This window comes from Plectropomus leopardus, chromosome 22 (assembly GCF_008729295.1).
Source record: "Plectropomus leopardus isolate mb chromosome 22, YSFRI_Pleo_2.0, whole genome shotgun sequence".
Classification (NCBI taxonomy): Eukaryota; Metazoa; Chordata; class Actinopteri; order Perciformes; family Serranidae; genus Plectropomus; species Plectropomus leopardus.
In genome coordinates, this window is record NC_056484.1 from 16689766 (window position 1) to 16704237 (window position 14472).

At 38.1% G+C, this 14472-nt stretch overlaps 2 protein-coding genes across 2 annotated transcripts; both read left to right on the plus strand.

Moving 5' to 3' along the window:
* The first annotated feature begins 2269 nt into the window (after positions 1–2269).
* On the plus strand, positions 2270–6057 carry cdpf1 (cysteine rich DPF motif domain containing 1). Its single transcript, XM_042511604.1, has 3 exons — positions 2270–2460; positions 2726–2837; positions 3262–6057. Exons 1-3 carry the CDS (start codon positions 2348–2350, stop codon positions 3388–3390), a joined length of 354 nt encoding a protein of 117 aa, XP_042367538.1. The 5' UTR covers positions 2270–2347; the 3' UTR covers positions 3391–6057.
* A 394-nt stretch (positions 6058–6451) lies between these two features.
* cdkn1ba (cyclin-dependent kinase inhibitor 1Ba) lies at positions 6452–10101 on the plus strand. Its single transcript, XM_042511296.1, has 3 exons — positions 6452–8033; positions 8409–8567; positions 8864–10101. The coding sequence occupies exons 1-2, from the start codon at positions 7613–7615 to the stop codon at positions 8552–8554; spliced, it is 567 nt and encodes a 188-aa protein (XP_042367230.1). The 5' UTR covers positions 6452–7612; the 3' UTR covers positions 8555–8567; positions 8864–10101.
* Positions 10102–14472: the final 4371 nt, after the last annotated feature.

The window sequence follows — 14472 nt, forward strand, 5'->3', positions numbered from 1 at the left end:
TGGTTTAAATGCTTGCAAAAGCCTTCTGAATGCAGTAAAAAAAAAAACAAAAAAACAAACTGATGTTGATCCAGGTATTAAAGGGTTAAAATACAGTAAAAGAAGCACAAAGTTAAAAAAATAATAATAATGTTTGAGTCGCTACAACTCAATACTAGGCATATCCTATTATTTTGGATTTTTAGCACATAAGGTATGTATATTTAAGTCATTTGGATTTTGTTAATATCATTGTCATGACATTTGATTTTGTACTAGTGCCTTATCAAAATCAGCCACATCTTCCCCGACCATTTTGAGATTAGTGTTTGACGAAACACCTGCATCCTTATTCACCTAGTGCCATAATGCTGCCTCAGTTTCGTCCTGGCCTTATACATCCACCTCATTACAAATATATGATAATCATCGGGTATGTGTATAACTTTGTAGTATTGGATCAGAAAATGGTCTCATAAATCATAACAAATGTTGTCATTTAGGAACGCAATAAACTGGAGTGCTTCTACTGTAAGTAACCATCCTTTGAAAGTATTGTTACTTCATGTGCCATGTATTAATTTTACTGTAATCCTACAACAATACAACATGATAGCTCACCTAACCTATTTTTCTGTACCAATCCTACTGTTAAGAGATGTTTTTTAAAAAAAGAAAAAAATCTGCCAGGATTGAATATTTTGACCACAAACACAATAATCTGTTAAGCTGGTTTATGTTGTATTTTGTAAATATAACAAGAATGTGTGACCATAGTGAAAGGTGAATGTGCAGTGCTGATTGCTTCATTTGCTGTACTTACACTTCACCTCATCATGTAATACTGCAACACTGTTTCTTGTCAGAGTTAAACTGTTTATATGATTATGTACAGTGGTGTGTACATTAAAAATGAATTTGCCATTTAGATAAAAGGAATTATGCAATGTAGTATATTCAAATAAACTAATATATTTAACTGAGTTTTAATTATAATGCCCCTTATTGACATGCCTAATGATTCCAATATTATCTGTTCATCTGATTAACATCCCGCTGATTAAATATTTTTTAAGCAATAGGGAGGGACTTGTGTTTTTAGATTTTGCTGAGAGGAGGAACATAAAATTTTAAATGGTCCTATTTTGTATTTATTTAAAATACCCACTGAACCTAAAATCTTGTTAGCATGTTTAAAGGGAATGTTTTATTTAGTTAAGAATTGCCAGAATGAAACCATTTATGTAAGTGCCAGAAACTGTAAAAACAGAAATGATCTGATTTTCAAAATTCCAGTCCTTGAAAAATCACTAAATTATGTCTCATTTAAAATTTTGCCAAAAATTATCCATTTGCCTTCTCTTCTTGTCTTGTTGTGGTGGGGTTGGGGGGGGGGGGGCAATTTTTTAAACTTTTAGTTCATCTGAGTATTTTAATCTCATGCCCCTTCTATTCTACTACACTTCAGAGGGAAATATTGTACTTTATTGTACTTTTTACTCCACTAGAGTATTTGATAACCTTTAAAATTAAGATTTATGCACACAAAGAATACTAAAAATATACAACTGCAGCTGAAATGATTTGTTGATTGATTCAAAAACTATCTGGCAAATACTTTCATGATCATTCCTCATTTTTCATGCAAAAAATATTTCATGGTTTCAGCTTATCAATTATAAGAACTTGTCATTTTAGCTTTTTTAATTAGTTTAATCTGTGAAACTGATTTAAAGTTTTCTCAATGAGTACTTTTACTTTTAATATTTAAATACATTTGTGGTTAAATACTCTTAGTTAAGTAATATTTTCAATGCAGGACTTTTCACTGTGTGGTATTCGTAATTTTACTTAAATAAAGGATCTGAACACTTCCTCCACCACTGCATATACAAAAATGTAGTAACAGCCCAGCCACCCCTCTAGTCTGATAAATAAAGTACGGTCTCTAAAAAGCTTTTTCCCCCTCTGAATACAGGAGTTGTCATAGCAAAAACAAACACAGGTGGATCAAGTAATGATGACAGCTAAATGTCTCAGGAGGCCATTAGTGAAATGAATTACACCTGTGCTTTTCCTTCACCTACACGTTGAAGCACCTACTGTAAAAACATGTTTTCTTATTGCCTTAAAAAACCTATGCTATTAATTTTGTCTGGTTCATATTTTCTACACAAATATATAACAACATACATTCGTTTAAAGTCTCCAAATACTGTGAAAAAAACACTATAAAACCGTATTCATACAGCGTATCGCTCTTCATCTCCAGTCCATTGGGTGGCGCTAAAGCTTCATCAAACAAACACGGACCACTCGACATGAAAACCAGGAAGTAGCTTTTCTACTCGCTCCTCTGCTTTGAAAGATGGAGAAAATTACAGGCGAGCCCCGTCAAAAAACATTCACCTGCCAGTTGTGTGATTTAAGCAGCCCTTATACTTACTACGGCCAGAAACCACCAAACACCAGAGCCATTGTGTAAGTGGACATTTAACAAAAAGTGTTCCTGTTAGCGCTCTGGAGCTAGCGATGCTAAAGCTAATGTTGTTAGCCTGCTAGCTGCTACGTTACGTGTAACGTCAACGTCTAACTTCAGAAACAGAGAAACTAAGCCTACGGCGATTTGTACGTTATATTTATAGCAAGTTCTGCTTTGAAACACGTCTGTTTTGTCATTGTGAGCCACATTCAGATATAAATGAAGGTATATATGAGCTTATGTCGCGTTTTTGTCGCCAAACAGGTTGCTAGAAGAGTGTTTTGTGACCCAGGACCCCTTCAGTCCGGACAAGGAAAAGTTCCTTGTTCTGGGTTCAACCTGCAGCCTGTGCAGCAAGTGTGTCTGTGTTGGACCGGTAAGATGTCTATAAATTGAATTACCTCGCTTTTCTTTTGCTACAGATAAAATATGTAGACATGAACTACAGTTTATCAAATCATTAATGCCTAATGCACTGAGAAAAAGTAACTTAGGAGCGTGCTCATCAGTTAAAACTGCATGCCAAGCTGTACAGTTTTCCACTTGGCATGGGTTGACCCTGCAGATTACTGGTGATAAAAAAAAAGAACACATACGTGGTTTGGATGTTTTCCTCAGTTGACTTTGCAACCTGTGGTATTTATATAGTGTGTGCTGCCTGAGCGCCATAACGTGATACTCTTGAAATCAATTAATCCAGTTTCATAAATAGATCTTGGAATAAATGTGACTACACATACTGAGTGCTTATGTGAAAATGGAGCATTGATGCTGGACTCTGCTGCTGTCTCCTCTCTCAGGACTGCAGTCTGTTTTACACCAAGAGGTTCTGCATGCAGTGTGTGAACAAACACTTGGACCAGTTCCCAAATCAGATTCAGTCCGAGCTGGCAAAGAAGAAGCAGGGCTCCAAGGCCGCCGTCTCGTGACATGGTACAAGAGGTCCATAACACGCTCACCAACAGAAATGTTTGTCATTTAAACGTGTCAAGCTGCTTTACCGGCACTCTTTTACCACATCCATATTGGAAACAAACTGCAAAAACACCATATAAAAATAGAAAACATCCTGTAATTTATGAGCACAGCTTTCATTTTAGTGGAAAATTAACACCATACATCAGAAAAATAATAGTTTATACTTGTTTCCAGATGCTGTATTAGCCTCCAGGGTGTTATTTGTTTCTAGAGAGTTTCGTTTAAGCAAGCAGTGGGTGTGACTAGTACTGCTGGACCCCTGATGGATTGTGGTTGCAGGCTCGGAAACAGCCCTGCTGGTTTGCAGCAGTTAAAAATCTGACATCATGTACTGTTTGTGCATAGTTGCCCTGCAGTTGCTCTAAAATTTCTGTCAAAAACAAAACAAAACAAAAAAACAAAAGAAAACTGTTAAACTTATTGCAAAAATATGATCATTTAATTCTGCATTGGTCAATTTAGCTCATTGCTTGTTCAGCCAAAATTCAGCAACTATCCCGGGCTTCTTCCAACCTATTTTACAATATTATTATAGCAATGTATGACTCAAAAGAAGCTGTGGAAGCAATAGCATTTTCCGACACCAGTTCCAGAGCAGGTTAAAAAAAAAATCAAGTTTATGTATCTTACAATTAAAAACATTAATAAGTTGCCTTTGAGCTTGTTAAATGATGTCAGTTGTGCGGTGTTTTTTAAAGAGGGAAGTCCACTTTTATGACTTTTCAGCAACATATGGTAACATTAATATTTATACGACTTATTACCTCTAACTATGGACATGTTTTTGTTGACATGACGCATCCGTTTTATGAGTGCATTGGTGTTATCCCTCCCAACTCTGCATCCATGGTCAGAGGTGCACTGACGACTTCTGTGGAGTCAAAAAAAAAAAAAAAAAAAGTTTCTGTGTAATCTTAAACTATAAAAAAAAGATACATTCATTGACCTTTCTCTGTTTTCTGACTGTTTAATTATGGATTATAATTAATGTGTAACAAGGACCCGCCACAGTTGCATCATCCCACTTGGTAACATTTAGCCGTGTCGAACAGTAACTTCGTTTTCAAAATACACACTTTACAGAATCAAACCTGACCTCAGACAAAATGTTCTCTCGCCTCCTCTCTGGCTTGCTTGTTTAATCAAAATCTGTTTGTATCACAGGGATCACTCTGTACAACACCACGCACAGTTTGCAGCAGCATAAACACATTATGGATTAAGTGTGATCCAGGCGATAACATCAATATAACAGATGGCCTCGCTGTGTTCATCACGAGGTGTTTGACGTTTCGAGGGTTAATTGAAACAGCATGGCCTTTAAGGCAGGCCCAGTGTTTTTTTTTTTTTTTTATGCTGAGGAGGAATGCAGAGCGACATTTGCTGTAGAGTTTAAGTTGGGACATTGTGAACTCCTGGGCACAAGGAGTGCTTACTTTTGCCGATGCATTCACTCAATTATTCCAGGAGCCCTGAGATGTACAGAAAATAAACTCGATAACTTAAGCCGTGGCATGAACGCTGATTAAAATCTACAGTCAGGGAGATGCAAACTGAGAAGCCTCCAGAGGCAAACGGTGCTGAATTTCAATGACTTTATTTATTTATTTTAAAGCTGCAGCACTTTCTGTTTCCTCTGTGTTTAAATTCCAAGCACACGCACGCAATTACAACCAGTGACACACACTAACCACCTCTGTGGCACCAGTGGCAAAGTCTGACGGCGATAGGCACCTTGCCAACGATGACGGAAGGCTTTCTTCCCCAGAGAGGTGATGTCATCCGATGCCAGGAGGCAGATTTGTGGCTTTCTTTTTTTTTTTTATTGTTCTTTTGCATAAAACCTCATTTTAATGCGTTATTGTCAATGAATCGCCTTGAAGCAGTAACTGAATGGATTAACACTGATTGAATCAAGTGTGCCTAAACCGCTTATGTGTCACCAAATCAGATCAAGCGGTGATATCTGTCAGCACTCGTCACATCGTTCGATAATTGATTCCTGTGATAGTACTTGTATTACCGGCCTGAAGCAAGACCTCCGAGTAGCGCTCCTTCAAGGAGATAAAGCTGCTTGTGTTGTTTTCTTATCATGTGTTGTTTTATTCAGGACATCTTACAGTGCATGAACACAGAGTACAAGACACCTAATGAGATCAAATGATATCTTTCACCTGTAGGTGTACAGTTAAAGGGTTAGTTCAGATTGTCTTTAGTCAGCACGCCCCCAGTTTGGAGAAGCAGGCTGAAGTCTGACACAGAAGCTGAGCAATGCACCGCTGCGGATTGGGTCAGAAACAAAATGTATTTTAGCCATCTAACAAAAGGTCAAGGGTTTCCACGGTCATGGAAAACCTGTAAAAGTCATGAAATTTCACAATCACATTTTCCAGGTCTGGAAAAAGTGGTGGAATTACTAAAATATTTTGGAAAAGTCATTGAATTTGCTTGTGTGCAATGAAATTGTTTCACAAATCTTCCACCACATTTTGTAACATGACAGCAGATTTATTTTCTGCAACTGACGTTATTGTTTACCATCACGTACGTTCCCTCGTTTCCTTTCTACATAACGTAACTTCTAGCTGAAATTATGTTTAAATAAAGTCTGAATCTGATATGTTTGACAAACACTGGGCAAAGGGGAAAAAAAGATTAAGGTTTGAAATTTTGTCCATAAAAATGGGTGGGACCCTAAAAATAATCTATTATTTCAGGTGTAGATTATATTCCAGAGTATTTTTCACGGCTTTACCTTTCTGTTGCACAGTCACTAATGGCTTCAGTTCCCCATTTATGGCCAAGTCAGAGCCGCCAGACTCCATTGAGAGAAACAGAAATTTTAGTATATTTGAACACATGAGCTTCTGGTCGACTGTTGCCGCAATCAGTTTGATAGTTTGTAATATTGTGTGACTTTGGTGAATCTGAACTAACCTTTTAAAACACTAAAGTCACACAATAACACAAACAAAAAGCGATCAGTGCAGCTGTAGATCAGCAGCTCCTGTGTTCAACCATGTTAAATTGCTGTTTAAATGGAGTCTGGCTTTGAAGCAAGCAAACAGGATTCCCATGGTCATTGAAAAACCTGGAAAAGCCATATAATTTCACAATTACATTTTTCAGACCTCGAAGGGTCATGGAATTAATGAAAATCACAAGTTTTTAAAAAGATGTGGAATTTTGTTGTGTGTGATGTAATGTAAAATAGCAGCAAATATATTTTCTTAAGTTGTTGGCGTAACTCTAATATACACCGATATGTAACGTTTATTTACCATCACGCAAGTTACTTAATTTTTTCCTAATGTTCAGTGTCTCCCTTTGTATCTGCCAGCTGGCTTAAATTACATGCACAGGCAAGGGGGGCAAAAAAATATATGGGTCCTTTAAAAGTCATGGAAAAGTTTGGAAATTTTGTCCATAAAAATGTACGTGTAAACTGATTATATCTTTAAGGTGGTTTTTCTTTAGTTTGCTACAATATGTTTTGCTGGCCCCCATTCACAGCAGCAGATTATTTAGCTTTAAAGTCGTACTTCAGCTTATTTCTCCAAACTTTGGGCGCGCAGACCGACATCTACTGTAAGTAATACATTGACTATGGATAAGTGCCTCATACAACCCCACTTCAAAAAATCTGAACTATCCCTTTAACCTGATGCCTGCTGATATAAATCAAGTGCTAATGGAAAGATAAAACACGATAATGCACTCCTTTAGAAGCTGTTCCTTTTGCTTTTTGTGCATTTAACTAATCAAACGCATTAATTGGGTCATATTCATGCGTGGAGTTAATCCAATCCAGCTCTGTTTTGTTGTTGCCCCTGGTTCGACTTTAAGAGAGCGCAATGGGCGGTCCCAGCGCGCAGACCAATGAATCGCCTGCTCTGTTTAAATAGTCCTTGATGTCAACTTTTTCTTCTTCACTCATAGCTCCCTCTAACGCCATGTTGGCTGTTATGACTTGACTTGTTGTTTTCATCAGCCTTACTACGGAGTTGACAGGAGTGGCTCTCTTAAACGCCCCTGCGCCCTTGGAGACGCTTTATTCCATTTTTTTTTTTTTTGCGCGTTTGGATGATACGCGCGGAGTATGCACGCATCATCCCCGTGCCTTTGCATTTGAAAGGAATACTACTTGGAAATAGAAGTTTTTAACCTTGTCATATGTGCAACAAAATGTCAGATGTTCGCCTTTCTAATGCGAGCCCGACATTGGAGAGGGTAGATGCACGGCAGCCGGACAACGTCAGAGCCTCGGTCAGCAGAAACCTTTTCGGTAGACCTGACCCAGAGGAGATACGGAGGTATATGACGGCTACGATACAGGACGATGTGCAGCGTTTTACGGAGATTTATAATTTTGATCCAGTCAACGACAGACCGCTCTCTCCGAGAAATTACGAGTGGCAGGAGGACCGCGACGCACCGGAGTTTTATCGCAGAGCGCCGCACGGGAACCAGCCGCCCCGGCGAGAGGAGGACCTGCCCGGGGACAACAACCGACAGGATGCCGCGGAGAGGAGTGGAGAGCGATCGGATCAACCAAACAGAGACGGTTCGAGGAAGAGACATTCAGGATCATCAGGTGATTACTTTGACTTATTTTAAAAGCCGTTGAGCTTTTTTCTTAATTTTTTTTCGGTTTTCGCTGTGCCGCAATGCAGAGGCGCGAAGCAACAGTTGTGTCCGGGGTTCACCCGCAGGCTACGATCGGTGTGTTGGAGCACCGAGGGGAACAATTTCTTTACAGACGTTATGTCTTTTGTTATTAAACAGGGTGACTTAATGCATGCTTATTTACAAGATCTATCAGGTTAAGTGCATAGTAGTTTGCGCGTTTTTATCACTCTTTTCGGTTGTAAATTTCTCGATCTGCTAAAGATGTCAGGTGTTTTTTTATTGTGAACGTGCAGCTCTATCCACACAAACATCCTGACAACTTTGTTTTTTGGTCTACCAGGTCCCTGTTCTAGCGAGTGTCAGAGTAAAAGGTCGCATACCGACGAAGATGATGATGAAGACCAGTCGGACGGTGCAGGAAGTCAGGCGGTGAAAGCCGCGGAGGAGAGACCCAGCAGGCCGGAGAGGAGCGCGGAGGTCCAGTGAAAATCAGTGCCAGGTTAGAGACCATCACCTCCCCGCTCCACCGTTATTAAACCGTTTGATTGCAAGATAATATTGAGATTTTCGATGTGTAAAATCCTGAGTTTTGTGTACTTATTTATCATCAGTAGTAAACACATTTCTGCACTTGCACGTCATCAGCCGTTCAAACTTGCATTGTTTTTGCCTTTCATCCTCCACAACCCTTCCTGCTATGACTGTACACCCTATGTGCGTCTGCATATCAAGTCTGAGCAACTGCTTTTTCAATTGCACCATTCAACAGCCCGTTTCCTCTTTTATGTCCCGCAGAGCTGGGAGACCTGTTGCTGGTGGAATACTGTAGCCTTTCTCATCATCTGACAGGTGGGAGAGAGAAAAATATCTAAAAGCGGCCTTTTTCCGAAAAGAAGGGAGGAGGAGAGGCTGCAGAAGCACTGAATATGTACACTATCAAGTTTTGGCACTCATTTCAATCAAATCGCCTCAGAAGCAGCAGACAATGTAGCAGTGTGCAAATGGATTTTTGCTCATTTTTTTTTTATTATCTACTACCTATGTTTCAGATGTAGCACATAAAAAAGCATATTATGCTTTTCATACCTTTTTTGTTAAATGTATTTGTGTGAATTTGACTCGGGAAGTTGCAGTGCAATTTCCAGCAGAGAAATATTATTTTGTTAAAGTGGTCATGTTGTATCATTATTCAGGTAATTGATGTAAGTTGAAAATGCAGATTTTCAAAAGTCAGGGTTATGTGGAAACAAAATGTCTTCACTTTTTTTTTTTTTTGATGGCTTTATTTGTCCCAGTGTTATACATCTTGTTTTTGAAGGCCCAGATGGCTACACTGTAAGTTAGGGGGGCTCCATCTAACTGGGAACAGCCATGATAGATAAAGTTTACATGGAAATTTTGTCTTCTTATTCCCCCAGTTTTTCTTTTTCCCTTTCTTTTTTTCTTTTTTTTTTTTTTTTTGTGCCAAAGTTGTGCCTTTTGTTCTGGAGGTCAGGGGTGGGTGGGAGGGTGGCTAAACTGCTGAGCAATATCCAACCAAATTTTAACAGTATGTGCTAATAATCCTAAGAATTATCTTTTATTTTTTAAATTAGGTTTATATTTTTTTGTGACTTTTAGGCCACATAATCCGCCCCTTGTAATAAGTGGTGTGGTCCAGGTTAACATATTTAAAATATGTTAAAATCACTGGGCTACTTATTATGCAAATATGTGAATCAAAGATTTGTCTTTGTTGTGTGGAATTCATGTGGAACATGTAATTGCACTATTGTTAATTCCTTTTTTTTTTTTTTTGGAGGGCAGAATAACAAAGTGACACTGCCTCATTTGGTGTAAAACTTTGAAGTGTACCTGTGTGCCTTTTTTTTCCTTTTTTTTTTTTCAAAAACACTGAAAAAAATTATACTAACTTATTTATGTTGAGCTTTTTGTTGTGGGTGTATGTAAAGCTTCCCAAAGCGACATTTTTGTAAATATATATTTTCATTATTGTTTTTAAGATAAATAAACTGTTGCAAAACTGAGCCCAATAATCGATTTTATATCCTGTGTGTTTTTTGGATTTGTTTCTCTCTTCCTTATGTTGCAGTTTGATCGATTAAAAAGCAGTACTGGTGTAATCATAAATTCATATGCTCACTATTTTTGATTGCAAAGCACACAACTACTCCACCCTTAACAAACACACTTTCGTTTGAAAGTGATGTGTCCATGTAAACTGGCGGGCGAATCAAAGGGAATATTAATTCTTGAACAAAGACCTGATGTAGTGCAACCGAATTATTAAAGAGGTTTAATGAGTTTTTCAGTCTGAGGAATGACTGCAGTGATAGGACCAATACCTAAACCATAGCTGTATAACTTTTAAGAAATAACTTAATGAAGAAAATGAATTACTGTCATGCTCTTTAATGGGGTTTAAGTGACCATATATGTACATTTTTAATATAAAACTAATTCAGCTATGAGCTTATTTCTGTAGGAACTTTACTGCTGAAGCATTTCTACAGCAGTGCCAGAATTTTCCAGTAGGAACTCTATTTCCGACAGCTGTACCCGCAATATTTTAAACAATAAAATGATATGATGTATGTTGTTGGACTGAAATCCAGCACACGGTGTACATCCTGAGTGCAGACACGGCACCAGAGTGCAGACTGTGACTGTGCTGGATCGTCACAGCCCAGCTCTGCCTCCAAAGTTGAAAACAACAAGGGTACGTCCTGAGGAAAAGAGGGGGGAAAAGTTTTAGTTACTGGCATTCCCTGGCTCCAATCACAGCCGAGAGAGGAAAAGCAGACCACTTAGGAGCCAGCCAGTCACAGAGCTGTGGGAGGGAGCCCGGGACAGTACAGGCTGTTCTTTTCATAAAACACACACCACCCAATTAGTTTCATTGGCTGCCTCTTTCCTGTTGATACCAGCGTGTAGGAGTCAAACACAGAGTGACTGAGAGAGAGAGCTATTCCTACAATATCTCATACTGACTGTGACTGCATCCAGTGAGCTCACGGCCTTTTTGTAAACTCTTTGAAGGGATTGCAACACTTTAACTCGCCGCTGTTCTCTTTTTTGACAACATGCCTTTGTTACTTTTGAGCACAAGACGTGTCAAATGATGGCATAATATTAAAATGTATCAGCATTAACATAATGCTGTCCTGAAAACAAGGGCAAATATGTCCAATCTTTTTTGTATCTTACTACTTCAACTTTGAGGAAGTTTTCAAACCTGTTTGTGTTTCTGTCTGAACTTGGTCCTGCATATTTGGTTTGTGTAGTGCTTTGAAGATTTTAATCAAAATTGGTGGAAACAATTCCTTCGTTTTTGTGCTGATCTGGATGCAATAGCGCCGCCATGTGGCATTTTCTAAAGTACTTGACATTTGTGTCATAACTGATCTGGGAAAAGTAGAGTTTTAGCAATATAGACGACTATGTCCATTACCATTTTTAGTTTTAATCCATCATTCTCCAAATGTGTTAAAAACCATGCAGAATATTGATGAGCAGAGTAAAAAAAATACTTGTTTTTTTCATATTTATGTTTTCCCTGTCATTAAAGATATAACTTTTTTTGCATAAACCATAAACTATGAAAAAAGGGAAGACAAAGAAGTGGAAGTAGCCTCAGGGCAGAAAAGTAAAGCTTATGCGAAAGTGACTTAAACCTGAATTCTTCCTAATGGCCAGCAGGGGGTGACTCCACCGGTTGCAAAAATAAGTTGGCTTGTATAGATTTCCCTGCAAACTATATGTTGCAGCTGCTAGCAACCAAATTGACAGAAAAATCATGGCATTGTACATTTCTACAAACCATGGATACATTACATTTGCATTTCCATGTTATCATGTAGCGGATACGTTGAACCTTTGTGTTTCAACTATGTTTTGGTTAACGTGTGGTTAAGTTTAGACACAACTGTGGTTTGCAGAAATGAACAATACAGACATTTTCTTTTGGCAACTGGGCTGATGAAAAAACTCACTTGATTTGTTACCTCTGCAAACATTTTCCTAATAAATGGTCTCAATCTCTAGTTTTAAGCCATCTCTGAAACAGTTCTTTTATACAGTCTGTGACCTTAACAATTCCTGAATTCAAACTGCAACTACAATCAAACTGAGACAATTCTTCCCCATATCTGCTGACGGGTTACCCTACAGAGAGTGCAACAGCAACACGAAATCGCAATCAGTTTTTCATTAACAGTTCTGTTATGAAACTCAAAGGTTTTGAATCAAGAGAAGCTTTGTAGCTTGTAACTGAACTTAAAAGAATACTTTGACATTTGAAAATGCTTAGTTGCTTTTTTTTCCTTTCTGTCTTTTTTCTAGACCCAGTATTTGATTTGTCCATTCCAGGCAACATAGAAACAACACGGTGGACCCCAAGAAGACCTGCTCCATATGTAAAGATAAACAGCTCATTCAAAGGTAAAGAAAAGAACACAACAATTCTTATTTTCGGGTTGTCTTAAAATAATTAAAAAATTCTTGTGACTATTCCCAGTGGATCCTTAAAAAGTCTTAATTAAAATAAGGCCTTAATTGGTCAACCCCTCCCCCCAATTTTGGTTTGCTTAGTGAAATCAGTCTTAAATGTAATTTTGAATGGTAGTGAAAAAGACTACTTGCTGTAAGCTGTAGGAACCCTGCAAAATATGCCTCCATATCCCACACAATGGACCTTTAAAAATACATCAAAACTAGTCTTTTGTCAAACTCTACATTTACAGCATGCACATTAACTCTGTGAACCAAATACACAAAATAGTAAACAGAAAGCCTCTAGTTATACTTCCATTATGTCAATGCAGTCAGGAATCATACATAAAATAGGGCACTTCGAGTACATTAAATTTACAAATCACGTCCCTCTCTTGTCTAGTTAAATCAAACGTCACAGTTTCTCGTAAGAGAAGTAATTCATGTTTAAATGACTCATGACATTTAGCTGATGTTTGTTGTAAGTTACAGTACGTTCTGGTCATTGAAATGCCAAATTCCTCTTAATGTTCTCAAATTTCCAGTTGCATTATAATGAAAATAATAGATCAATTCACCGTGACAATGTGTTAACAGCAACAGTCACTTCTGGGTAGTCAACAAATGCTGCAAGGATTTTTTAGCAGGTTTTCCAAATCTGTGAGGGTCCAAGGACAGTGGGATGTCGCATGTTGTAAAGCCCTTTGAGGCAAATTAAATTTATGACAATGGGCTTCATAAAGAAAATTCAATTGATTGAGTATATTTGAACTATATTCACAGCTTTACCTCACACACTAAGTGATCAACACACTGGCAGACCATCAACTGGTGCGTTCTGCAAAGTAAAGTTACTTTTTTTGTTGATAAAGTTTAGTGATTTTGAGATAATGGCTTTAGTTCCCTGGCAGAAAAGGCTGTCTGATGGCAAGGAAAAGCAATGTGAATATTTTAAATATATAGCACAGACTGATATTAGCTTTTCTAGCTGGGCCTTTTTTAGGTGGCTAATAAACTGACCAACTGAGGCAGCATTTGCTCACCTCAGTTTGATTTTATGTATGTGATGTAGGTGGATTCTACCTGGAAGTTATTGCACACAAACACTGTGACTCATTGTGATTGTGGTGTATACATGGAGCAAAAGCAGTTTCACAAATTCAAAACAGCAGAGCGCCTAGAAATATGCAACTCGCCTATCAAAGAGAAGTAACGCGTTGATGAAGGTTCTCAGTCATCCAGGTCATGGTGTCCATAAGTGTTATTTCTTTGGCAACTGGACTTGTTTCAGTTCCTTGAAGAAGCTTCTTCCACTGAAGCACTCATGCAGAGAGAAGTAAGATCACTAACACCGAGTTTAAGATGGCTTATTCCAAAAAAATTGAAAAAGGTAGCATATCTCAAGTCTTCAAGTCAAGGAATACAAAATACTCAAATTTCAATAACTTATCAGCTCACACCAATATAACAAAGTCATAAAAATAAGTTGAATTGTGAATATTTTGTTCTCATTGACTTGAACAGTTGAGGTCTGCTACTTTTTCAGTTTTTTGGAATAAGCTTACTGGATTTTGGGTTTAGCATTCCACTGAAAATCCCACTGTTGAAGCGCAACCTCTTTTTCTATATTAAGTTTAAGATGTTTTGTTTGGAAGCACCAAAGTATGCTTGTGATAAATTATCTTTCCGAATCACGTAATGCAGCAAAACCTAATGAGATCTAGCTCGACAGATTAGGATCAGGCTGTTTGGACCTGATGGGCCTCAGAACGTTCAGGTGGTTACAATTAGACCGTTGATTGGTGTCCACGCGAAGGCAAACGCAGAATCAGATATTTTTGATGTTAATGGGGAAAAATGAAAGAACAAATGCTGTGTATTTATGAAAGTTGGCGGAAAATAGTACAGAATCT

Bases quoted from the DNA above. Each gene is read 5' to 3' on its own strand.
- cdpf1 (XM_042511604.1), top strand. From the start codon at position 2,348: ATGGAGAAAATTACAGGCGAGCCCCGTCAAAAAACATTCACCTGCCAG. The intron at 2,461-2,725 runs GTAAGTGGACAT...GTCGCCAAACAG, and splicing joins CCAAACACCAGAGCCATTGT to GTTGCTAGAAGAGTGTTTTG. The intron at 2,838-3,261 runs GTAAGATGTCTA...CTCCTCTCTCAG, and splicing joins AGTGTGTCTGTGTTGGACCG to GACTGCAGTCTGTTTTACAC.
- cdkn1ba (XM_042511296.1), top strand. From the start codon at position 7,613: ATGTGCAACAAAATGTCAGATGTTCGCCTTTCTAATGCGAGCCCGACA. The intron at 8,034-8,408 runs GTGATTACTTTG...TTGGTCTACCAG, and splicing joins GAGACATTCAGGATCATCAG to GTCCCTGTTCTAGCGAGTGT.